Source organism: Macrobrachium rosenbergii, chromosome 41 (assembly GCF_040412425.1).
Source record: "Macrobrachium rosenbergii isolate ZJJX-2024 chromosome 41, ASM4041242v1, whole genome shotgun sequence".
In the NCBI taxonomy this organism is placed as follows: Eukaryota; Metazoa; Arthropoda; class Malacostraca; order Decapoda; family Palaemonidae; genus Macrobrachium; species Macrobrachium rosenbergii.
In genome coordinates this window covers 10,355,962-10,382,521 of record NC_089781.1, presented here as the reverse complement: position 1 = coordinate 10,382,521, position 26,560 = coordinate 10,355,962, and the positions used below count along the sequence as shown (strand labels likewise).

The window sequence follows — 26,560 nt, the reverse complement described above, 5'->3', positions numbered from 1 at the left end:
TCCAGTTATTGGCGGGCTCGGTTATTGGCGATCCAGTTATACGGTGCTTGTCTAGCGATGAAAATTGGAAATTTTAGGCACCAAAAGTCGCCGATTTCCGCTTATTGGTGCTGATACATACCTAACAGAGGTGCCGATAACCGAAAAAGCGCCAAAAATCACCGATTTTCAGTTATAGTCACTCATCAGAACGGAAACCCCACAGATGACCGGGGAATGCCTGTAGTCCATGAAACCCACCTCCTATCAATGTGGAATCAGCTATGTAATTACTTGGTAAGTCACTCACATGAAAATGACATTTTTATAATAAAGTTTTATATATACTTACCAAGTAATTACAGAATGCTTAGTTGTTCCTCTCTTCCTGTGAAAGTGGGCAGGGCTAGACACCTACACCAAAACAAAAAGAATCGGTACCGTGAGTTTCAAGTTTTAGCTGCTGATACTAGAAATGTTAGCCATGTAATTACTTGCTAAGTATATTTAAAACTTTATTTTATTATAAAAATGTAATTTTTAGCTCTGTGTTCTGGTAAAAGTTTTGAGAAGGGAGTGGCTATTTGAGTTATAGCACGTACTATACATTCTTATTTATTTTGACCATGTAGTAAATACAAAAATGAAGAGCATAGGTTTCTTTAGAATATAAACCAAATAACTTAGCCCCTCAGTTGTTGAGGTTAGTTTTGAAATGTGTTTGTTTCATAAAAATATGCATATGCTAGATAAAAATGAAAATGGAAGATACAGTACTGTACATTTTTGCAGTGATGAGATGTTACTGCAGGAGAATTAGACTTACAGTATTTTGTCAACCATACATAAAAGGGAAGACTGAAGATGTATATTTTCAGATGATATTAAAGAAAAATAAGCTGTAAATGTTTTGAGACACAACTTAAATTTAAGATGTTTATATGCTATGTAAGAGATAAAATTGTAGATAATATTTTTGCAGTAGTCAGCATTGTTAACAGTCGAATAGAACAATCATATCTTTTAGTCACCTATCATGTAGTGTGCAAATTTTAACAGCCCTTGTATGTTTTGTTGTGTTCCTGTGGATTTTGCCGTGGTCTAATGAATATACTATCAAGTTTTTACAGATTTTTTTATAATTAATATCATTTGTACTGTCATTGTGATGTTGCAAAATGCTAAAGTTTTGTATAAATTGTTTTATAGTCGTATGCAAAAAAATTTTTTACACTTTTGTGATGAACTGAAAGACTCATATTTATCCAGGCTAAGCTGCAAGAGATTTTCCCTACTTTGAAAGTGTCTGTTGCCAAGAAAGCTGACGCTCTCTTTCCATGTGTGTCAGGTGCTAGTATTTGTGCAAAGGTAAGGTTAATTCCAAAAAAATTTTTAATTTAAAAACTGTGGTAAGCTTTGAGGATATACTTACTATTGCAGTCTTTTCATAATTTTGCTTTATAGTCTTGTTTAAAATAATCTACAAAGTATTTTCCAGTATATGAACTCACTTAAGGACTTTGAAGTATGAACTAGTCCCAGGGATGTCAGTTGTTTTTTATGTTCTGTGTAAAGGTAAAATTACTGTGATGAGTCAGGTAGTTTGGAGTGAAGAGTACATATACAGTAATCATGAAATTACCTAGTCATGGGAAAAATACCTATGGGAATGACTATTAGAATTTATATAATTCTCCAAAACAAAAGTATTTTTGTATTGATGTATCTTCGTATTTAAAGTTACACGTAATTACATTTAATATATTACGATAAATGTAATGTGAAGAGTTGGTACAAAAACAAAGAACTATTTTTTGCTACAAACCCATTATAGTAGCACCTGAGCTTAACAGACACTGTGGGGTCTGACCCTTCTGATAAGTAACAAAGTCCATTAAAGTAACAAAGATCCTATATTATAGCCTGCACTTGAATATTTTCCAGATATCTTACAACTAATCGTAATTCCACATAGTTCCTAACGTAATCTAATCTGTATTTCACACCTAACATTCAATTAGAGAGATATATATATCTAATAATGTATTACATCTAAAATGGTTTAGGGAAAAATAATCAATTTGGTATATACCTGGTAAGTACAGAAGTCCAATAAGTTGAGGTGTTATTAATTACCTGTATAAATAACCTTAACTATGCAGAGTACTGTACATTCAGGGGCATCAATCTGAAACTGCAAAGGAAGATGGAACTTTTTAGTCACAGGTAATTCCACTGGGTTCATTTATCTCAGGACCACCAGTCATTTTGTACTGTATTGACTTGATGTGATGTAGTACAGTAGATATCAAGCTTAGTCTCACAGAGAGAGACTTTTGGATGTCACCTCAGGTGCTATCACCACTCCCTTCAGACCCTCTTACCACTGCCCTTTACTTGGCGAAGCTTACTAGATTTTGTGGCTTAGTGTAATAAGTGGAGTTCTTGTGTCTGTGAGGCCTTTATCCCACTCCTAGCAGACTTTTTTTTTTCTAACTTTACCTGAGGACCGTCAAAAAGTCCTCTCATTCAACTATTAAAAGTTACTGCTCTGCCTTATATTCACTCTTTCTCCAGCAGAACACCTTGGAGTTACGGAATACAGGAACGTTTCCAACAGTTTTCATCACTGTCAGATCCAGTTCTCTACCTATTTCAAAGTTCTTCGTTTCCTGTTCATGCAGTCTTACAAAGCCTTGGTACAAGCCTGTGTTGGGTGGCTTTCTTTTAGATTTGGCTCTGAAGATCATGTTCTTGATTTCCTTGGCCTCTTCTAAACATATCAGCAACCTCCATACCCTTTCAGACAAGGTATCGCATTTGAGTCACTGATCTATCTGGTTGGTCTCTCATTTACCCCAATGTTCATTGCCAAGAATCATTAGTGTAGCTTGGACAGTTCTCTGTTGTGCCATTCCTGCTGTGGACTCTTCTGCTGCAGTGTACAATTATTCCTTTTGTTTTTCATCCATTCCCTTTTATTTTTCTCACTTCGCTATCCAAAATCTCTATTACTCACTTATTCCAGTTTTTGCTTTTTAAGAACATATCTAGGTTAAACTACTTTCAACCTTTTATGTAAAGTTATATTTATAGTGTTAGGTTTGTAATGAGTTTTCTCCAGTCTCCTTTATCTTGTACGCTTTTTGCACGTATTCACATCTGGTCCAACCATCCAGGTCTTCATCTATTCCCTCTCCTTAATTGTCTAGGCATAGCCTTGGGTTTTCATCCTGCTATAGGTACTGCCATATCTTATACTTTTGTGACTATTTTTTTTTTTTTTTTTTTTTTTTTTTTTTTCTCTCCCCTATCCCGTGCACAAACATTCCCAGGCTTTTCCAGTGTCTCATCACCATATTTCATAGCAACTGGTTCATTAGTAATATATCTCACTCAGTGTACTTCAGCATTCTGTTAATTACACCAGAGTCTCCTCCAGTGTCTTAGTAAAAGCTCATATCTATGTTGCATCACTATACTGTGATTGGAAATAATAAGTGAAAATTCACAATTATGTATGCAAGTAAAAACTGTTTTAAAACAATACAAGTAAAAAAATGATTAAAAATGGAAGTTTGTTCATGAGACTTACCTGCCAGATATATATATAGCTGTAATCTCCGAAGTCCGACAGAATTTCAAAATTCGCGGCACACGCAGTGGCTGGTCAAGTGGTTAGTACACATCCTGCCGCTGGGAGGCGGGCATCAGGAACCATTCCCATTTTCTATTCAGATTTTCTCTGTCGCCGGACTGTCAACACCTGTTGTCAGTTCCCTCGCTATTTGGATTTCGAAATTTGTTGTCACTTGAGTATTTTGGTTGTTTTTTGGTATTCGACCTGGATCTGTGACTTGGCATACGCTTTTCTGGACCGTTTTGATTTTGCCTTTTGACTTTTCTTTAAATAAGATGTCTTCCTCTAGCTATCGTGTTTGTAGCTTGGGTGATTGTAAGGTGAGGCTATCGAAGGCTTCGGTAGATCCTCACACTTTATATGAAATGCAGGGGTATTGAATGTTCTATGGATAATCGATGTAATGAATGTGAGGGATTATCTGAATGGGAGTGGAAGAAGTATGAATCCTATATGCGAAAATTGGAGCGTGATAGGTTGAGGAGGTCTTCCTCCAGGAGTGCATCTGTAGACGGACAGTCAGGGATTTCTCATGCTAGTAACCCTGTAGTTTTTAGTCCTAACCCTGTAGTGTTGCCTGTGGCCCCTGAGGTTGTTGCTGCAGAAAGTAATACCTGGCTCGTGTTAGTCAGTTAACTCTCTGAAACCAAAGTGAATGCCCTTCAAGCGCAAAGTGTTGTTTGTGTTAGTGCCCCTAGTGTTGTGGAGGGGGCGTCAGATCAGCCCTATAATGCTTCTAGGCCTGGACCTCTGCCAAACTCCCAGGATCCAGGGAGGGGGCATGTCGAAAGCCGCAAGAAGGTTACGGGGACTTCCCACCGATCTGACGTCCCTTCGGCAGGTCCTGATGACTCCACCCAGGCTGCCAGGGATCGTGCACGGGCACGCATCCATAAGGATTGCTTCTCATCCTCCGACACGTCCTCCCCACGCGTCGTTGGAGCTCTCGGTTGGACTCTCGCCCTCTTAAGAGAAGCTTGAGAGGAGGGCGCCACGCCCTCTTCCTCTAGACGTTTTGTGCTCTTCCCAGAAAGTTTCGGGATGTTCCTCCGCAGAAGAAATTTCGATGTGCTATGGATGATGACGCTGCTCGACACCCCAGTCGCTAAGGCAAGGGCTGGAGCTTATTCTCCGTGAGAAGGAAGAAGACGTCTCTCTCCCCTCTCCTTCTCGCAGGTTCAGCCCTTCTCCCGAGAGAGTTGTTTCTCCAACACGTCAGATTTTGTTGGGCTTGCAACAACAGCTGGATACTCTCATGGACTGTAGAAAGGACAGGCCTCGTCGAAAGGATTTGCATCTGCCTGTTAAGAAGTCCAGGCCTTCGCCTTCGTCACCTGCTTCGTCTACCTCGTCTGCTAAATCGCATGAGGCTTCTCGTCTTTCACCTAAAAAAGGGATAAAGGGGCTTCCTACTCGTCTTTCCCGATTTGAAGAGTTGGACGTTTCTCTTGACAGGCGCTAGGAGCGCGTGTCTCGCGCTTCACGCGCTCCTCACGCTTCACGCGCGCCTCACCTTGACTCTCGGCGCGCTCCCAACCAGGATGCTTCGCGCGCGCCACACCGTGAAGCTCTTCTCGTATCCAGCCATGGAGCTACGCGCGCTTCCAGCCAGGACGCTCCTCGCACCCCTCGCTTTATAACTTCACGCTCTTCTTACATTGACGCCACTCCTGCAGTGCATCATGACGGTCAACTTCCCGCTTCGACTTCTGACGTTCTTCAGGATTTAGCCACGACTTCTTCTAAACACGAGAGGTCCCGCTTACGTATCGGCGAGTCGGGACTCCTTCCACCTCGCACTCTAGACCTGCCAGCTGAGGAAGAAGAACCCCTTCCGTCAGAGCCCTCGGACGAAGAGAAACATCCTTCGTCTTCTGCTTCCTCTGATTATCAGACTCTGACTTTTTTGCTTAAGGATCTGTTTCCTGATACCTTTCAACCTTCGGCTCCTCGCTCTCCTCCTTCACAGTTGGCTTCGTCTCAAGCGAGAAGAACTCCTGGTTTTCTTAAGATGAAGAAGTCTTTCTCTACCAAGAGGGCATTCAAGAAAGTCCAGGATTGGATGACTGCCAGAAAAAACCAAGGAAAGACTTCTTTCGCTTTGCCTCCTTCACGTTTGTCCGGCAAAGCAGGCATTTGGTATGAGACAGGTGAGGATATTGGTTTGACAGTTCCCTCGACTTCTCAAGGGGACTTTGCGAGTCTTGTTGACGCCTCTAGAAGATCTCACTTGTCCTCTTCTAAGGTTTCTTGAACTCTTACTGAAATGGACCACCATCTTAAAGGACTCTTCAGGACTGTTGAGGTCTTTAACTTCTTGGACTGGTGTCTGGGAGTTTTGCACATGAAGGCTACTAGTCCCAGTTCCATTAGTCTGGGGGAGCTGTCCAGTGTACTGCTGTGCATGGACAAGGCCGTCAGGGATGGCTCAGAAGAACTTGCTTCTCAGTTTTCGTCGGCTCTTAAAAAAGAGGGCATTGTTTTGTTCTTTCTCGGCGAAGTCTGTTTCACCAACGCAGAAGGAAGAGCTACAGTTCGCTCCTTTCTCAAGCCATCTCTTCCCCCAGACCTTGGTTAAAGATATCGCTGCCAGCCTTCAAGAGAAGGCAACTCAAGACCTCCTTTCCAGGTCCTCTAAGCGTCCTTTAGCACCATCGTCGTCCTCTTCTTTTCCACAGCCGGCTAAGAAGAAGCAGCCCTTTCGTGGAGGAGCTTCCATGGGGAGCTTCACGAGACCCGCGCCTCGAGGGAGAGGTTTCCCTAAAGGCAAAGTCACCTCCAAGAGAGGTGGCAAGTGACTCCTTTCACCTCCAGACACCAGTAGGAGCCAGGCTTCTTCATTTTGCCCAAGCCTGGAGAGAGAGAGGGGCGGACGCTTGGTCCCTCCAAGTGGTAGAGAGAGGCTACTTAATTCCTTTTCTGACTCTTCCTCCTTTGTCTTCAACCCCCAGAGATCTGTCTCCCAATTACCATCCTGCCAAGCAGAAAATTCTGTTCGACCTACTCGAACAGATGCTCGAGAAGAGAGCAGTGGAGCAGGTCTTAGACACAAAATTCCCGGGATTTTACAACAGGCTGTTTCTAGTCCCGAAACATTCAGGAGGCTGGAGACCCGTCTTGGATGTCAGCAGGCTGAACGACTTTGTCCTGAAGGACAAGTTCAAGATGGAGACGTCTCAGTCAATACTAGGAGCCCTTCGTCCAGGGGATTGGATGGTATCGTTGGATCTCCAAGATGCTTACTTCCACGTTCCAATTCATCCGCGTTCGATGAGTATCTCCGGTTTGTCTTGGGGGAAAAGACGTACCAGTTCAGGGCTCTCTGCTTTGGACTCAGCACAGCCCCAAGGGTGTTTTTCGCTTCTTATGAAGAACGTGGCGATGTGGTTGCACCTGTCGGGCGTCAGGATCTCTCTTTACCTGGACGACTGGTTGATTCGTGCGCCGCCGTCAAAACAAAGGTGTCTGGAGGACCTTCAGTTAACACTGGAACCTCGTGGAAGTCCCTGGGACTTCTGGTCAGTGTAGAAAAGTTGCAGCTGATCCCCTCAGTCCATTGTATATCTGGGGATTCAGATGAATTCAGCAGCTTTTCTAGCGTCTCCATCGCAAGAACGGCAGTTTCAATGCTGTGAAAAAGTCTCGGCCTTCTTGGGGAAGGAAACATGCTCGGTAAGGGAATGGATGAGTCTGCTGGGGACCATTTCCTCGCTGGAGAAGTTTGTTTCCCTGGGAAGACTGCATATCAGGCCTCTTCAGTTCTATCTGTTGGAGAACTGGCAAAACAAGGAGGACTTGGAAGAGGAATTGAGGATTCTTCCTTCCATAAAAGAGTGCCTGGAGTGGTGGCTCGATCCTGCGAAGTTGGGAAAAGGGATCTCCCTCTAGCTTCTGAGCCCCGACCTAGTGTTGTTTTCCAAACGTCATCAGCGGGTTGGGGGCAACACTAGGGGAAAAAAGTGTCAGGAACCTGGAGAGGGAACAGGTGTCCTGGCACATCAACATCAAAGAGTTGGCGGCGATCTTTTTAGCCCTCCAATTCTTCGAGGTCCAAGTTTCCAATCGTGTAGTTCAGGTAAACTTGGACAACACTACGGCGTTGGCTTACCTTAAGAAACAGGGCAGAACACACTCTCGTTCCCTGTTCGGCCTTGCAAGAGAGATTCTTCTTTGGGCTCATGCTCGCAACATTTCAATTCTCACAAGATTTGTTGCAGGGGTCGAAAATGTTCGAGCAGACCTGCTCAGTCGGCGCCATCAACTCCTGCCGACGGAATGGACCCTTCATCAGGAGGTTTGCCAAGATCTCTGGAAACTTTGGGGTCGCCCTCTTGTGGATCTCTTCACGACCTCAAGAACAGCGAGGCTCCCTCTATACTGCTCCCCTGTACTGACCCTGGGGCAGTGGTGATAGATGCTCTTCTCTGGGATTGGATGGGGATGGACGATATGCCTTTCCCCCTTCTCAAATTTCTGGGAGAAGTGATTCATGAAGTTCAGGGCCTCACAAGGGACGAGGATGACTCTCATCGCCCCTTTCTGGCCTTGAACCACTGGTTCTCGGAGATTCTCTTCTGGTTGGTAGACGTTCCAGGACCCTACCTATGAGAGCAGATCTGCTCAGACAACCCCACTTCGACGAGATATCATCAAAATCTCCCGCTCTGAACCTGACTGCATTCAGACTATCGAAAAATTGGTCAGAGCGAGGGGGTTTTTCTGGCCAAGTGGCACGGGCCATCGCTAGAGCCAGAAGATCTTCTTCTCTATCAGAGTATATCAAGCGAAGTGGGCAACCTTCAGAGGTTGGTGCAGAAAGAAAGGTTTTTCCTCTTCCTCGACCACTGTGAGCCAGATCGCTGATTTTCTCCTTTGTTTAAGAGAAAAACTCAAGTTAGCAGTTCCGACTATCAGAGGTTATCGGAGCATGCTTTCTACTGTTTTCAGACACAGAGGACTGGATTTGTCTGACAATAAGGACCTCCACGATCTTTTGAGGTCTTTCGAGACATCTAAGGTTCCTCGGCCAATTCCTCCTACTTGGAATTTGGACGTTGTGCTCAAGTTTTTAATGTCCAGTCCCTTTGAGCCTCTCCAATCTGCATCTCTTAGGGATGTTACTAGAAAGACGGTCTTCCTCACTGCTCTGGCGACGGCGAAAGAGAGTGAGCGAGTTCAGGCTATCAGCCGTCATGTGGGCTTCAAGGGACACAATGCTGTCTGCTCTTTAAGCCCCAAGTTCTTGGCTAAGAACGAAGGCCTTCTAACCCTTGGCCTAGTCACTTTGAAATTAAAGGTTTGGCAGACCTTATTGGACAGGAACCTGAGAGAGTTCTATGTCCTGTTAGAGCTCTCAAGTACTACCTTAAAAGAACTCAGGACATTCGTGGTCCCTCGGATAATTTATGGTGTTCTGTGAGGCAACCAGTTAATCCTATGTCGAAGAATGCACTGGCATTCTTCATTAGGAATGTCATTAAGGAGGCACATTCTTGTTGTGACGACTCCAACTTCAAGTTGTTGAGAGTTAACGCTCACGAGGTGAGGGCGGTCGCTACCTCCATGGCGTTCCAGAAAAATATGGCACTCAGTGACATTCTCAGTGCCACATTTTGGCGAAGCGAGTCAGTGTTTGCCTCACACTATAAGGTAGCATACGAAAATTGCTTTTCGCTGGGACCATACATTGCTGCTTCAACAACCTTGGGGACAGTGGGTAGCTCTGCTCCTATCCTTTAATCTTGATTAGGAGGGGTTTTTTAATTGTGTTTTTATGGTTGTTGGGTCGACTGATGGAGGCAGTCTTCCCAATCCTTTGCAAGCTAACGTATTAGGTGTTGGTTAGGTGGTTGGTAATGCTCTTTTGTCCTCATTGTATGGTCTATGATCTAGTCACATTGTGGTCACGCCCCCGTTGACAGATCATCTAGCAGCCGCCAGCTTTATAGGTCACTACCTCGCTGGGGTCTCTAGTAAAGCAGAAGCAGACTAGGGTGACAGTAACCACGCAGTCAGCTATGCTATCAGGTAAGGAACCAAAATAATTTTACCTATAAATTTGTTTTTCCCTAATTCTTGGCTGTCTCTACCCCCTTCAAAGGTGGTATTCAGCTATATATATATATCTGGCAGGTAAGTCTCATGAACAAAATGGTATTTTAATGATAAAATAAAGTTTGTTCATACTTACCTGGCAGATATATATATTCATATTGCCCTCCCTCCTCCCCTCAGGAGACAGTGGCGTTAGAAAATCTGAATAGAAAATGGGAATGGTTCCTGATGCCCGCCTCCCAGCGGCGGGAATGTGTACTAACCACCTGACTGGCCACTGCGTGTGCCGCGAATTTAGAAATTCTGTCGGACTTTGGAGATTACAGCTATATATATATCTGCCAGGTAAGTATGAACAAACTTTATTTTATCATTAAAATATCATTTTGACAACATTTTGTAATAGCCTTGAATAACATGAAACGGTTCTTCAGTTTTGACCATGAAATGGCAGCCATGTAATGCCTGTTCCCTCATTTTTGTGATCTTAATTGTTACCTTTCATTCAAACATCACTTGTTACTGGTGATCAGGTGATTCGTAGGTGGTAAATGACCTCCAGCACTAGTACCTGTTGTTTCTGTGACAACTGCCACTTCAACAAGCTGTGCAGGGAGACATGGAGAAGATGCACTATCTGGGGCCTAGAGAAGATGCCTCAGATCTAAATTTATGGAATGACAGACTAGCTTGTGTGTATGTCTGTCTTCCTGTGTGAATGCTTTATTGCCATCTAATGTATCGCAGATACTTATTAAAGCACCTTCTACAACTCTTCTGTGACCTGCCTTATTACTCCAGTATGTACTATATATAGTTTTTGCTCCCTCCCAATCCATGACATAATCATCCTCACAACAGTGTTTTGCAGTGGCACTGTGTTGAGCAAAATCCCTAACCACTTTTTCATGCTATTGCAATGGTACATCCCTCCTTTTACTTATCTCCCATTGTTTTTGGGTTTTTGGAAGACTAGAGTATCAAAAAATGGTAATTTTCACTCTTGATTCCTTCTCATAAGTAAACTTGTCTTTTGGCATTTGGTTCTCAACAAACTACTCGTTTAATGATGATGACGATGCATTCTGTAAATTGGTAGGGTTTGTCAGCAACTAAATGCCATAAGTCAAGATCACATGTGAAAAGGAACCAGAGTGCAAATTGTCATTTTTAGATGGCCTAGTCTTCCACAACCCAAACACTATGCATTTTGAACTTTGAACTTCTGTTTTTAGAAAACCAACTAACACTAATTTATAGGTCTATTTTTACGCCTTTCCTAGTACTGAGATAAAGAAAAACATCAGTGTTTACATGGCTGTGAGAGGTCTTGAAGTATGAGACCCACAGTTAGATGATGAAATTACCTGTATTTGGAATACTTATAGGAAATAGTTATCATTCTCATTTTATTGAAGATGTTCTACCTTAAGCTAGAAAAAGTTTTCCATTCCAGTAGGTAAGCTTACTGGTCAGAAATATCCAACACTTCCATACACTGCAAAACACTGTTGTGGGAATTGTCATGTCATGGATTGAGTGGGAGCAAAAATTGTAATCACACAGGAATAATAAAGCAGGTTATAGAGGAGTCGTAAAAGGTGCTTTGATAAATGTTTGCAATACATTAGATGGTAATAAAGCCTTTGCACCGGAAGGCAGACATACAGACAAACTAATCTTTCACTCCATAAATTTAAATTTGAAGTAGTTTCTCTTGATCCTTGGTACTGTGCCTTCCTCGTCTCTCCTTGCACAGATTGTCGAAGAGGCAGTTGTCGAGAGAATAGGCACCAATGCTGAAGGTCATGTACCACCTATGAAACACTTGATCACTTGAACAAAGGGCAGCGATTAAGATCACAATGTTTGGCACATAGATACTAGGGAACATCCATTCTATGGAGTCCATTTGATGGTTAAATTTGAAGAACTTCTTGAGGTTTTAGAAGTCTTTTATAAAATATTGTCTTTTTTTTTTTTTTTTTTTTTTTTTTAAATTCACATGTTTTTATCTGGTTTGCTGAAGAGGACCATTGTGCAAACAGTCAGATACTTCCATTTTTGAAATTTTTTTTTTTCTTGTATTTCAAAATAGTGTTTGTTTGCTCATATACATAGTTGTGAATATTGCAGTACACTCCCTGAACACCTGAATTAGCCCCTGGTCACTGACCAGCCCGAACTACATCCCCATAGCTTTTACCCACTAAGTGGGTAATAAACTGTCAGCGTTACCAACGCTTACAGGAAAATCTTGTCAAATGAGTTACCTGAAGTACCGTTGGCAACACTGCTGCAAGTCCTGGCCGAGTGAGGCCGAGATCCTCAATTGCTTTTTGTTTGCCATGCTGTGTGGGTGTGTCCCACATCAGGCGAACTTTTGGTCATTTAGCCCGACCCCCATTCAAGTTTTTGGACATCAGATCACGATTTGGACTGTTTTCAACGCATTTTCTCCTGGATGGATACTTTATTGATGGGATTTGGAACTTCTCTCCCGATTTTGACTTTGGGATCGGTACTTTGGATTCGATTGGATAATTCAAACAAGAAGACGTCGCCGTCTGCTAGTGCCGATACTTCAACCGTTCGTCTTGACGACAGAGCCTTCTACTGTTGGAGATGCTGACGCTCATCGTCCCTACACGTCCTGCAAGCGTAGGATGAGTACCCTCAAACATGATCGACATTCTGTTTGTGTTTTTATGTAGGAAGACACAGTGTAGTATCAGTCAGATAGGCGGCGAGTCTTGGTCGGTAGATCAGATGGAAGAATTATTCAAAAAGTTAGAGGACAAGTTACTAGCTGAGTATGTCTAGTCTATTTTTCTAGCTTTATGACTAAATTAACGGAAACTAGAGATAAGGATAGTAGTAATAGTGTTGTAGATACTAATCGTTCTTTTTCAGCCCCTGCCTGTTCCAGAACCAGCCCTAACGGGTGCCAGGGGTCATGGAGAACCGCAAAACCTCGAAGGTAGGATCTACCTTTGCCCCCGTGCGAGCAGGCAGTGTTGGTAGCAGATTTCCCCCTTCCCTCTAAAGCGCGTAAGTTCTAAGGTGGATTTAGAATTAGGAATCACTCAGAAGGGTAGGAATTCTAATTAGGAAGTATTCAGGAAAGTAGTTGAGCGTGGTTTTCTTTGGGTTTAGGTCTCTCATTCAGATCAATCGTCGGTTTTATTTCCTGCTTCGTGCCCTGTGCAACAAAGGTTTCCAGATCCGTGGAGGGTCGTTCAGTTTTGGTTTCTGATGTATCTGGTTCTGAATATTTGTTTTTCCTTGAATACTCCTTCAAAGGTTCATTTTCCTTTGGGGGTTTAAAATTTCGTTCGTCTTGCGATGGTGGTAATTCTGGCGATCGGGTTTTCCAATATTCATGATCATGTCTTAAAGAATTTTCTGATTTGATAATGTCTATCAAGATTATCAGGGCGGGGAACAGGACCAGGCTAGTTTCTTCTAATTTTCTGATTTGATAATGTCTATCAAGATTATCAGGGGCAAGGTGAACAGAACCAGTCTATTTTCTTTGAAATCTGTGGCCTCTTCGGCCATTACGGAAATTTCCCGTTTTTCCCCCTTTTTCTTCTAAGCCTTCTTCCAGTGCCCTTCTCAATATTCTTTTCGGTCCGCTCTTTGGGGGGCTCTCGGGGTCTTTGTTGTGCATCCTGTTTTCTTGGCTTTTAACTCAGCAGAGCAAGGCTTTCTTGCTTCAACCCTGTAATTAGAGCTCAGCGGCCCCCCCCCCCTCTCTTCAGGGCTAAGGGAAGGGGTACTTTTTACGGATCCATCGTCTTATCACCTTTTGCAAATCCGGTGGTTTCTCAGGCATCCGGTCTAGTTGTTTCTCAGGTGTTTGCGGAGGCGTCAGCAACTCCTTATTTCATTCTTTATGGGTTCCTAACTGTAATGTATCCTCTGCGATTCTTGCGGATGTTACGGCAGTCGGCGATTCGCCGGCGCCAGCGTTCAGTGTATCAGCACCAATAGTTTCCTAATTGTAATGTATCCTCCACGATTCTTGCGGATGCTACGGCAGTCAGCGATTCGCCTGCGCCAGCGTTCAGTGTATCAGCACCGATAGTTTCCGCAGCCTTTCCATTCTCCAGGATAGTTGGTAACTACCTTCTTCTGTTACCTTCGGTTTGGTACCTCGTAACTTCCCCTTCAATACTCCTTTGAGTTTCAGTCCGGTTGGGACCTTCTCCATCTGTCCAACGTCGGTGTTGGGCGCTCTGGTGGTTACTCCGAGTGTGGCTTCCTCCTTCTTCCCTCCTCCAGCTTCTTCTTTCTCAACTTTCCGGCAGGGTTTCTCTGTTCCTCCGTCTAGGCATCCATGTTGGTTCCGGGTCTTCAGTTCCGGATTCCCACTCATGCAGTTTTGATACATCCGGATTTGAGTGGTTCGGGTGTTGCAGCCTCTTCTCTCTCAGGAGTGGGCGTGGTCTGCCCAGGTGTTGCGTCATCCCTGTTGGGTGGTGCGGGGTTTGCTCAACCTAGACTTTGGTGCCTCCAGTATGTTCGCGATTGATGCGTCAGTTGTCCTTCTCACGCAGCCAGGTGTAGCAGTTCCGGGGTTTTCGAGTTCAGTGTTTGCTAGGGATTGGCCTGCCTCTTTCCTGTTCCAGCTCGGTTGGACCAGTCCGACAATCCTCCGGTTCGGTCGAACCAGTCCGACAATCCTCCGGTTCGGTCGAACCAGTCCGACAAGGATGGTTCATTTGAAGAAGAGGATCCGGTACCGGATATTAGTTCTCCTTCAGCCAATGAGAATGAGTATAAGCGGATGGTAGACTTCATCCTCACGTATCCTCAATCCAAGGTTCTGGAGGAGCGTACACTACCGGTTATTCTTGGAACACCTTTTTGCGATGTTCCTTGTCGCTATATGCGACAGAACCGTAGTTGCTCAAACAAGATGATTTCTCCCTCCAGTCCGGTACTGCCTGACACCTCTTCACTTCAGTGTCAGTAGGCTGGCATACCAGGTTAACATGTCGCCTGACTATACAACGTTCTTTGGCAGAAGAGGAGGGGCTTCTTTTGAAGCTTCCGCCTCACTATCCGGACATTCGGAGAGGGTTCTGTTGTGGGCGCCTTTTGCGCTCTGCAAGTCTTTTAGGGAGGAGGAGATATCCTCCATGGTCTATTTCGTGTAGCCGTCGTCAGCAGTAGCGTCACAGCAAGCTATGGTTAGTGTGTCTGCTCCGGGTTCAAGGGTTGTGGCCAGTATAACGAACTTGTTGCTTCTAACTCATGTCTCCAGTTTTGGCAAATATGCATCGTTGAAAGTACAAAATGTGGAAATAGAGGGTTCCTGTTTAACAGGGAACAGCCGGTACCCACCTGAAGAAGCCTTTTAGGAGAATGTCCTCCTCCCCCCTCTCTCTCTCTCTCTCTCTCTCTCTCTCTCTCTCTCTCTCTCTCTCTCTCTCTCTCTCTCTCTCTCTCTCTCTAATTCCAGGGTCTTGTGTCTCTGCATGCTTTCTCTTCAGGTATGTCTCAGGAATCGCTGGGACTTCCACATCGAGAATACAGGTATAATCTGGAACGATTCTCGCTTGTCAGATCGTCTGTGATAGTCAGAAGAAGCGCATCTGACATCTGGAAGGTCTATAGTCTCCCCTCTTCCCGACTTTCATCTGTACTCAGATGCCTCATATCAAGGTTGGGGAGCAACCTTGGAGGAACCCAGGCTTCGGGCCTCTGGAGGGCTCGGGAACGAGAGGAATCATAACCTTCAGGAACCTCAGGGCTGTAAAGGAAGCCCTCAGGTGTTTCTCAGTCCTAGTGCGCAACACAATAGTGGGTCTGCTTGCGACATCATAACTTTCGTGTCGTATCTGAGAACTCGGGGAACAAGATCATTAGAACTTAGAGGTGTATACTTTCTGCCATTCGGTCTCATTCATCAGGTAATCAGGAATTGCGGTAGTGTCAAGATGTCTGTGACTCTAGCTCCTTGCTGGCTCTATCACCCTCGGTTCCGGAATTCCTAATGCTCCTTACGGAAGTTCCGATATTCCTCCTCATGCGGAAGATCTTTTAGACAACCGCATTTTCACCATTATCATCCAAACTCTTGCGTGATGAACCTTGTTGCGGGCGACTGCCGAGCGAACAGCTGACAGTCCAGACACTCTTGAGTTATGTCTAGACAGTGTTTCCTTCAGCTTCAGAAGTCAACCCGTAGCTTTACCAGGTCAACTTGACATGGGGAAGTCTGTGTCGTAAGGAAGGTTATTCCATCTTTAGGCCTGCCATAACTGAAATAGCTGGTTTTCTCTTATTCCTTCGGAAAGTCAAGATTCTTCCGTTTTCGGCTATTGCTGGCTACCGCTCAGCACTTTGCAGTACATTTTTCTTTTTCCCTGAAATTTCTAGCAGTAAGATCTTCTTTGACTTGTTACATTCCCTCGGGCTCCCTCGAGAGATTTGTCGGAAGTTCTAATGTTAAGATGATTGGTTAGGTGTTTTATTTCTTTCTTTCAGCTTTAGCTGCAGATAAAAAAACAATGGGCGAGCTTCGGGAAGTTTCCTAGGCCAGTTTCCTAGGCGGGAAATAATAAGTATTTCTCTTTTTCCGGAAGTCGTGGCAGTGGCTTAAACTCTGCTTCGTTCGTTTAAGGTTCTTTAACTGCAAGTGTTCGGTTCCAGCATCAGCAGGGATATCTTTATGTCCGATGCGAATAATTATCAAAGGTTGATAAACTCCGTCCGCTTCCGTGTACACTTCTTGTCTCTTCATCGGAATCCTTCCCGTCCGCTGTCGAAGGAAGCGATTAGTTACTTTCGGAGAATGGTTCCTGGTTCCTGGTTCATAAGCGCTCACTACACGAACACAGTTGCGGGCGCACTTCACGATTCTCGTGTGGTGCGAGGTTTATGCCTTACCGCACAGTATTCGGAGTATGTCCACTCCATCTTCTTTTCTAAGGAATGGTTCAGTCTTCTATTCTGGAGGTAGTTTCTTGCGAGTCCGTCTTTGTTTTATTCCTTCACTTAAGAGACGTTCAATTCGCCCCACTGCGTATAGTGGCAAATTCTCCTGTCTAGGGTGCGTTCAGTTAGCTGAGGTGGTGTTCTCTTCGTGCGAAGACTCGGAAGGTTATTCACTTCCAGTCCACGTTTATCTAGGTGTGCTCATTTAGCTAAGTCTATTCACGTGTGATTTATTAGGTTAACCAGATAGAAAAATTCCTTGTTTAGGCTTTAGAATCTTAAGCAACAATGATAGTATAATCACATGAACTTAAGTTCAGAGTATCTTAAGTATTCTAGTCTTTGATAGTTTCCCTACGAGAGTCCAAAGAGGTGCTCTCATAGGCTAGCCTAGGATGTTTTGTCGGCGCTGGGATACTTCTGCGCTCGTCGGCCTTTGCCGCAACCTGCAGGGCGGAGGGTCATCGGCTTGGCACACTGCCTCATTCCCTCCTTAATGGGTAGGCTCTGAATAGTCACTTGGGAGATGCATCGTTCTCCTTTTTACATGAAAGTTATTCTCTTAGTCCGTGTGTAGCCGCTAACCCTTCTATCGTGGGTGTGTTCATTTAGCTAAGGGGGTACTCTCTTAGTGCGGAGGTTCTTAGCGGCGGCCACTTGAAGTCGGTGTCGTTTTTCACGACTTCTACCTAAAGACGTTCAGTTTTCTTCGAAGAAGAATTTCTCGCTTGTTCCCTTTGCGACGACCAACTCGATCTTATAATTACATAGTAATGTTAAGGATGGGGGGAACTATAGGTAATGAATGTAGTCAGGAAATTTGGAATTTTGGATTCTCTGTTATTCGGGGTTCATAGTGAGAATATTAAGTTTGACTTTAGTACTGTGAAGATAGGCAGATCCAGTGGATAGGTTTGGTTTCTTCAACCTCTTCTGCGCAGACTACCTGAGCTTGATTTCTGAGCTCGGTGAAATTACGCCACAAAAGTCTGATCGATTGTTCCTCCATAAATGATAAGCTTCTTGTATTTTATGGTAGGCAAGCTTACATGCAACAACAAACCATGGCTTATCTTTAAGATGAAACTTCAGGATTTTTGAAGGAATTCTCCTCTTGATAATAGTCTTAAGTGATCATTTAAACATTCAATAATATTCTTACATCTATAAATATCGCTCCACCTGAGGTCAATAAAATTGTGGTGAATGCCATCCCAATTGGCCCAGAATTTCAAGTTTACCTTTCTTGAAAAACTAACATCAGGAACAGCCTGATCCATCTCTACATGAACTGTAATCAAACAATGATCCGATGAACCCACAAGCAAACCTACCCCAAAAGATAGTCCCTGTTACATCTGTAAATACAAGGTCAAGACAGTTGCAGCAGTAACTGAGCTTAGCCACTGAGTGTGATGTGCACTGTAATCACTAATAAAAGTGAAACCAGCCTTGGTGATAGCTTCCTAAACTGCTGCCAGTTTGCATGCAAGCAGCCACAAATAGAATCATCTAAATCTGCTTTCCTATAGCTAACAAAAACACAAACATTTATTAGTATTCCGCAGACTTGAAACACTTGTGTTTCATGACATCCACATTCGCACAGTGGCTTATGAGATGCAGAGAAATTCTCTTTTAATACTGTATAGAGAGCCATTCCACATGCCCTTGGAATGGCATTAGCCATGGGATTCTTAAACCCTGAAATCAGGAGTTCTGAAATATGTTGCAAATCGGATGAGAGTTTCAGAACAAAAGAGGATATCAAACTTAAGAGCAGTAACATCCAAGCCCTTTTTATTCTTATATAATCCTTGGGACATTGTTATATAATATATAACATTTCCGTGATTAATTCTGTGATTGAGGATTAAGTTCAGTTTTGCCAGAAATAAGCAACAACTTGTAAAACAAGCATAAAGGAATATTTGCAGACTTAAAAACAATAATAGGAGCAATATAGGCTATACTACATGCAAAGTTAGTTGCAAATGTGTATGCCATAAAGAGACAAAATTATTGCTGGAATGAAACTGGTCAACTGGGAGGAGCCTGCAAACCCAGTACACTGAAGGAAGGACAGTAGTGGTGGTTTTGAAAATGAATTCATACGTAAAGATAGAGAAAAAGAAAACGATAAGGGTAAAGAAACTTATTGCTAAACCACTAGTCATCTTCAGCCCTTCTAAAGACTGCCCTACACACTCTTTGGAAAACAAGTGAAGAAACTGACAGTAAAGTGTGCCTGAGTGTGCCCCCAAGCAAGGGAACTCTAATCCAAGACAGTGGAAGACCCCAGTACAAAGGTTAAAGCACTGTCCAAGATTGAAGAACAGTGGTTTGTTACGGAGTGGCCTTCTAAAAGGGATGCCTACCAGGCTAGTCTCTTCCACACAACAAGAAAGGGCAGATTGAAAAATTAAGAAGTGTTGTCAATTGTATCAATAGTAAAAGATGTTTAATGAAATGCCAGACTATTCTGATTTGATGTCGGCCTAGGAAAAGTCCATGACCAGAAGGGGACCCAACAACACTGCACTTGCCAGGCTTATTAGGGACTTTAATCTCTCTAGAAGTAGTATCTCAATAAGCACTGGTGCCTTGGCCAACCTGCTATCTATCTGGTTACAACAATTTTATGTCCTCTCCTGTATTCTAGTCTTTATCTTGTAACCCTTTAGGAACGGGCTAAATAAGCACACTCCCAGACTGGGCAGACTTTAGGATTAGCCAGTTTAAGAAGAAAACACATCAATGGAAAGAGGAAGATATGCAAATGGTGTAAGAAAAAAAAAAAATCTAAAATTTTTCCCTATCTGACACGAGAAGTTGAAAGTGACTATTTACCCTCTGTTACAAGACACTCATAAAAATATGTTAATTTTACAGAGTTATGCTTGATTTTTCAAATAATTTAATTTATTTTATCTTGTAAAATTATAATTACAGCTCACACAGTATCATAACAGATAAGAACTAAAATCAGTAACAAATTTTGAGTATATCTGTTGTAAAATGTTTACGAGATTTACTGAGATAGGGAAATGCAGTAACTTTTTGTGAGGTATACATGTTTTTTCTGATATTTCTTGCAAAATTACAATTATCGCTGACACAATGTCCTAAAAGATAAGAACTAAAATCATCAGCAATCCCTGGGTACATTTATGAGAAAATAAATAAAAAGATGTCCTGGAGCAGCAGAGAGGCAGTACATTCCCCTCTGAAATCCCTAGGCATACTGATGTCTCTCCCAAGCTTAGCTACTAAGAGTTGCCATAAGTCATTTAAGGACCATTGAAGTGTTGTGAACATCTTTCCTGCTAAATTCATCCGAACTGAATGGCGCATAATATTAATACTCATATGGGTCATCCCGTCCATTACCCAAACCTGTTATATATACTCATATGAGGATTCCTGTCCATTAAGGGTTAAACATTTCTGAGATTTCTTTGTTTCTTCAGTAATACAGTAGTTATTTTTTATCCAAGAATAATATTGAGACTTGAAGTTTTGTAATGTGGGATGGGGAGTATTCACTGATGGAAAGAGAAAAAGATGATTGGAGAGAATACTGAAACTACTAGGGAGTAGTAAAATAATGAAAACCACTGATACTGCTCTTTAATGAGGACATATACTGGAAAGTATCCTGTAAAATGTCACTAAGATTTTCAAGATATCTGAGAGGTTCATAGTTTGAATTTAAGAAAATAATTTCAACAAGTACAAAGTGTGTCAACCTTATCGTAAAGTTCTTTTTTTTTTTTTTTTTCAGGTTGCCCGAGACAGGGCTTTGAAGGGTTGGAGTTTTCCAGAAGATATTGAAATTGACAACTGGGGAAGTGGCTATCCAGGAGGTAGGAATTGAAGTGCTGTGCTTCAGAGAGTATAGACTTTTACTATACGAATTAAGTTTTTTGCTGTAGAATATGCTGCTTAAATAATGTCATTTATTTTCTTATGTTTTTTATTTCTTTTCACTGGTATAGTAAATATTTTGTTTCACTGGTAACTTATTACTACTGTGCTTATAATTTGCCTACATTTATGTTATGATTGACCTCAAACACTACATTCATCTCTTAAACAGTCAAAAGAAGAGCGGTGTAGCCCTGTTAATGTGCTATGGATGGATTTCTTGGTCCCCAGGAATGAACTGCCTCACTTTTTGTTTGTGTGCAGTGTTGCACCAAGCTTGTCATATTACATCTTCATGCACAGTGATTATTAAAAGCTGCAGAGAGAGTGGCTTTTGCAGTGGTGGTAGAAGCTGTCACCATCCCATGCTGGTCCCCTGTCGCTGCTCTTTATCAAGGGTTATTGTTACTTATATATCAGCCAACAAACTCAAGTGCCTCATACCCTGGAGGCTTCTATTCCTGTAATAGCTGACTTTGTCATGTGCCTAAGGAATATGAAGAAGCTCTCACTCTGCAATTAAAAGCTATACATCTTATGTATCCTCTGTCTGGCTCAAGTATGGTATATACTGTACTTTGGAACAGTAGGAACGTCTCCCACCCTTCATCGTTTTAGCAGGTCTAATCCTTGATCTTCTGTTATACTCCCAAGATGGGACTTGAATTGGGTGCTGTGAATCCTCACCAGGCCCACTTACAAGCCTCTGTTGGAGGCCTAATATTGGTTTTGACTCAAGATTGTGTTCTTGATTGTCCTGGCGGCCTGTAAATGTCAGTATGTATCATGCCCTTCGAGGGAAGTGTCACTTTCTAGCCACTGGTCCTTGGTGGGTCTCTTTTGTCCAGTTTATGGCCAAGATTTAGTCTTCTAGCAAGGCTGGCTCACTTTTCAATTCCTTTACTATAACTAGTATGCCTTCAGTTTCTCCCAAGGATGATCTTTGTTCTCTGAGAACCTTCAAGTCATATCTCCTTCAAATGGAATCTTTCCATTTTCTTCTTTTCTGTTCATGCTTACATGTCATTGGCAGCAGCAAGTCATTTCACATGATTAAGTGGATGTTCCTGAAGAGGACTTTTGCTAGAGATCTGTCCTCCTCTCTGGCTTTAAGTACTTTGCATTGTCAGGATACCATTACCTGTTTGATATTGCTCATGTATCTTGATTTTCATTCACTGTGACTTATTTTTTGTAGGGTCCCATATACAGTACTTTCAGTTGGGAGAGATAAGGGTCATTCATGTTCATCTATATTTTTTGTACGGGCCCATATACAATACTTTCAGTTGGGAGAGATCGGGGTCATTCATATTCATCCGTTCCCTGACTTCATTTCTTTTAATCTAGGACACATAGAGCCCTTTTTCTTGTGAGTGGATACAGTCCTTTACACCTCATGTGCTTGGTGAATGTTCTGTCTTGAATTTTTTCTTCCATTGCAAATTCACTTATGGAAGCACCCATGATTTTGAGTTTTGTTGCCAACCTCATTGTGCAAAAGTTGGTCTTCATGCAGGTACATACCTTTCTCTTTAAGTGTTCATCTTCATCCTAAATTACAGTTCAAGCTGTTTGATTTATGGTTCCATAATAAGCAGTATTTTGACAAAAACATATTTGTACAAATCCCTTAATCTTAATTTCTAGTGTCCTCATCCCTTTTCCTCATTCTTTAGATGCGAGCATTGCCTATCTTTTCAGTAGAGTTGCCTTGCCTTGCACTGTGGGGTTTCTTCTATTTATTAATCTCATGAGTTGGTATGTCTGGATCTATTTTGCATGGAAAACAGAGTATTTATATAATAATATGCTGTACTGTACTGTAAAAACATTATATTTTGAAAGTACTGCTCCAGTGATGGTATTTTCAGATCTGATTTTCTTAATAGTCTTTTGTTTGTATTTTTGTTTTGCATGTAATGCATATTGATGGTTTGTACATTACCAATTTAGAGCTGCAACTTTACAGTAAGTATTTGCTTGCCAATGTTTTATTTAGCTCTTTTTTGAAGAGAATTTGGTTTAAAAGAATGCTCACAGTGAAAAAGTTTAATGTTGACAATGTTTGTGTTTGAACCTGCTTGCTTTTTGTTGGGGGAGGAAGGCTTCCCCGTGCAGAGAGTTCTTTCTTTCTTGCTGTTACCTCAGAAAGAAATCTTTGGATACACTTTTAAAAGAGTGAATGTTGAGGTCCTGAACATGGAAAATGCAGACACCATGTTTGCTTATGTGAAAGAAGGAAAGCTGCATAAAAAACTAGTACAGTAACAGAAAAGTTGGAAGTCCTCTCTCTGTTTTACCACTCCAGCTTTGTGAAGTGGGAAAATAACTGGAAAAAATGCCGAGGACCAATCTAAGTAGATAGCTCAGAGAGATGGAAGGAAAACTTTAGACAGCACAAGTTGCTCACACACCTTGAGGTGGGTGAAGTCATAATATATATAAACAAAACTTTGTCCTGTTGTTTCTCTAAAGTAAATTTTCTTAGAATTGCCTTTTTACTTGCAGATGCAGTAACTAAGAATTTCCTAATGAATTCATTGGACCCAGTTTTTGGTTTTCCTGGACTTGTAAGATTCTCATGGTCTACAGCGGAAAAAATTTTGGAGGAAAAATGCATTCCTGTTTTGTGGTAAGCTTTACAGTGTTTTCAAGTATGAAGATAAAATGCACTATTTTAAGTAGGTTATAATGAATTCTGTGGGCCTGGATGAATATGTATCTGAAAGTTCCATTATTATGATTAGGCATGTCAATTATACTGGTGAGTTAAAATTCTTAGCCTTATAAGCTTCCTTGAAGGATTTGTTCATAAAAATAAAAACTAGATTGTTGCATCACAGTCCCATTATTCATATGTCCACATCTGTCTCAAGTTAAAGAGTAGTAATATGATGCATGTACCACCTAGAGCATTGGATGCCCATGTTGCCTGCCACATTAACTGTGTCCAAAGTGCTTTCAAACAGCAAGGTTGCCAGTTTTGTTATATTGTTCAAAGGGTCTGTTCTGGAAACAGTTGCTGAAGCTTGGTAACACCTGCCATCACTAAGTGCTTTTTCTTTAGCTGCCATCAATTAAGGATGTTTTTCTGCATTCTTGCTGACTGCTAAGCTGGAACTTGTGTTTTTGTTTTGAGTGTTTTGTTTACTTTACCAGAAGCATTAGTCTACCACTCTCCATTCCCCACCCTTGAACCTACCTGCATCTCCTACGTGAATACTACTCTCTTTGCCATAAGGGGCTACTACATTAACTACTATCTGCTGTTGTTGCACCTGGTAGAAGTTCAACAACCACTGCAGAGGAGAGCAATACATTGGCTGGGGCATGCACAAGTACCAGTGCTTTACTTCCTCCTCCTCTTCCTTGTCAGGCTCTTCCTCTTACTTGACCTCTCTTCCTTGCATAAGAACAACGGTAGTCCTAGAAGACCTCAAAAAGTCAAGCAGAACTTTGAGCGAGCACCTTTCCTTGCTTTGGGGAGGCAGTGGCGTTTGTCCACCTCCGGATGTTATGGCCACCATAGGTTAGGTTGACAAAAGTCTCATCAAGTGAGCTTGGTAGCCTGGTTCAACCTGCACTTCTCAGATTTGAGGAATACTTTACTTCCATGTCTTGTCAGAACATAAGGTAGAGCCAGCACTAACCCCATGCTTGGTGCGGGAGGTCAGTCTCCGGACTGAGCATACAGGCATGGGGTTCATGCAGGACGGGTCTCCACTACCATGTTCATGGGTACTAGGGCAATCTGTTTGTTCAGCCATGCTGCATCTTGGCTGTTAATGGTTTGCCATGGACTATGGCTTGGAACTCCATCTCTGCATTGTTTATTCATGGCCAACAGTCCTGATTGTATGCCGCAGCCTCATGAAAATGCATAAGTAGTGTGCGTGGTATGGAATGGAATGGATTATGAAATTTAGGCTTGAAGATAAACACTGGAATTTTGTGTGGGGTAATCCTCTTGCTCGGTTTTTACACCCAGGCTACTCCCAAAGCTTTGTGGTGGAGTTACTTTGTTGCCTCGCTCTGCATGTATGTGGTCTCTGAAACATGTTAGGTGTGTACCACAGAATTAACCCTTAAACGCAGACTGAGCGTATCGTAAGTCGACTAAAATTGTCTGTCGGGTGATGAGTGGACGTACCGTACGTCGACTACAAAAAATTTCAACTTTCGGTCAACTTTGACTCTACCGAAATGGTCAAAAAACGCAATTGTAAGCTAAAACTCTTACATTCTAGTAATATTCAATCATTTACCTTCATTGTGCAACAAATTGAAAGTCTCTAGCACAATATTTCGATTTATGGTGAATTTTTGAAAAAACCTTTTTCCTTACATCTGCGCACAGTAACTCGGCCGAACATCACAGAAATTCTTTTGTCATTTTGTCATAATGTTTGCACCGTTTTATATTAGCCATTACATAAAGTTTTATATATGAAAATGTGTGCAATTTCATGTAGAATACAACCAAAAAGAACCCATGGTTGTAGCTTTTATCAGTTTGGAAATATTTTCATATAAACCACGATAAGTGCCAAAATTTCAACATTCGGTCAACTTTGACTCGACCGAAATGGTCGAAAAACACAATTGTAAGCTAAAACTCTTACATTCTAGTAATATTCAGTCATGTACCTTCATTTTGCAACAAATTGGAAGTCTCTAGCACAATATTTCGATTTATGGTGAATTTTTAAAAAAACTTTTCCCTTACGTCCGCGCGCGGTAACTCTGCTGAACATCTCGGAAATTCTTTCGTCACTTTGTCGTAATGTTTGCACCGTTTTATATTAGTCGTTACATAAAGTTTTATATATGAAAATGTGCGCAGTTTCATGTAGAATACAACAGAAAATAACTCATGCTTGTAGCTTTTATCAGTTTTGAAGTATTTTCATATAAATCACGAAAAGTGCCAAAATTTCAACCTTCAGTCAACTTTAACTCGACCGACATGGTCGAAAAACGCAATGTAAGCTAAAACTCTACATTCTAGTAATATTCAATCATGTACCTTCATTTTGCAACAAACTGGAAGTCTCTAGCACAATATTTCGATTTATGGTGAATTTTTGGAAAAAAACTTTTTCCTTACGTCTGCGTGCAGTAACTTGGCCGAACATCTCAGAAATTCTTTCGTCACTTTGTTGTAATGTTTGCACCGTTTACATTAGTTGTTACATAAAGTTTTACATATGGAAATGTGCGCAATTTCATGTAGAATACAACAAAAAATAACTCATGGTAGCTTTTATCAGTTTTGAAATATTTTCATATAAATCACGATGTGCCAAAATTTCAAGCTTCGGTCAACTTTAACTTGACCGAAATGGTCGAAAAATGCAATTGTAAGCCAAATCTCTTATATTCTAGTAATATTCAATCATTTACCTTCATTTTGCAACAAATTGGAAGTCTCCAGCACAATGTTTCAATTTATGGTGAATTTTTGAAAAAACTTTCCTTATGTACGCGCGGTAACTCTGCCAAACATCTCAGAAATTCTTTTGTCACTTTGTCGTAATGTTTGCACCGTTTTATATTAGTCGTTACATAAAGTTTTATATATGAAAATGTGCGCAATTTCATGTAGAATACAACAAAAAATAACTCATGGTTGTAGCTTTTATCTGTTTTGAAATATTTTCATATAAATCACAATAGAAAAAATTCTACCTTCGGTCAACTTTAACTCGACCAAAATGGTCGAAAACTGCAATTGTAAGCTAAAACACTTACAGTCTAGTAATATTCAATCAATTATCTTCATTTTGCAACAAACAGGAAGTCTCTAGCACAATTTTTCGATTTGTGGTGAATTTTAGAAAAAAAAACTTTTTTACGTCCGCGCATTACGAATTCATGCATCATTTTGTGATAAAATTTAGTGTACAATACAAAGAAAAAAAAATAACTTGTTAGCTTTAACCGTCTTGCTCACAGCGCGATTTGTATACAATTATGAAATTTTTTTTCACGCTGTCATATATTTCAATA

The 26,560-nt window shown here is 41.8% G+C and overlaps 1 protein-coding gene across 1 annotated transcript in view; it reads left to right on the top strand.

Moving 5' to 3' along the window:
- LOC136826630 (ribonuclease H2 subunit A) overlaps positions 1-26,560 on the top strand; it is a 51,458-nt gene that overhangs the window by 16,171 nt on the left and 8,727 nt on the right. The window contains exons 4-6 of the mRNA XM_067083948.1: positions 1,249-1,347; positions 20,406-20,487; positions 23,060-23,183. Coding sequence (XP_066940049.1) covers positions 1,249-1,347; positions 20,406-20,487; positions 23,060-23,183 — 305 coding nt within the window. The remainder of the gene's footprint in view (positions 1-1,248; positions 1,348-20,405; positions 20,488-23,059; positions 23,184-26,560) is intronic.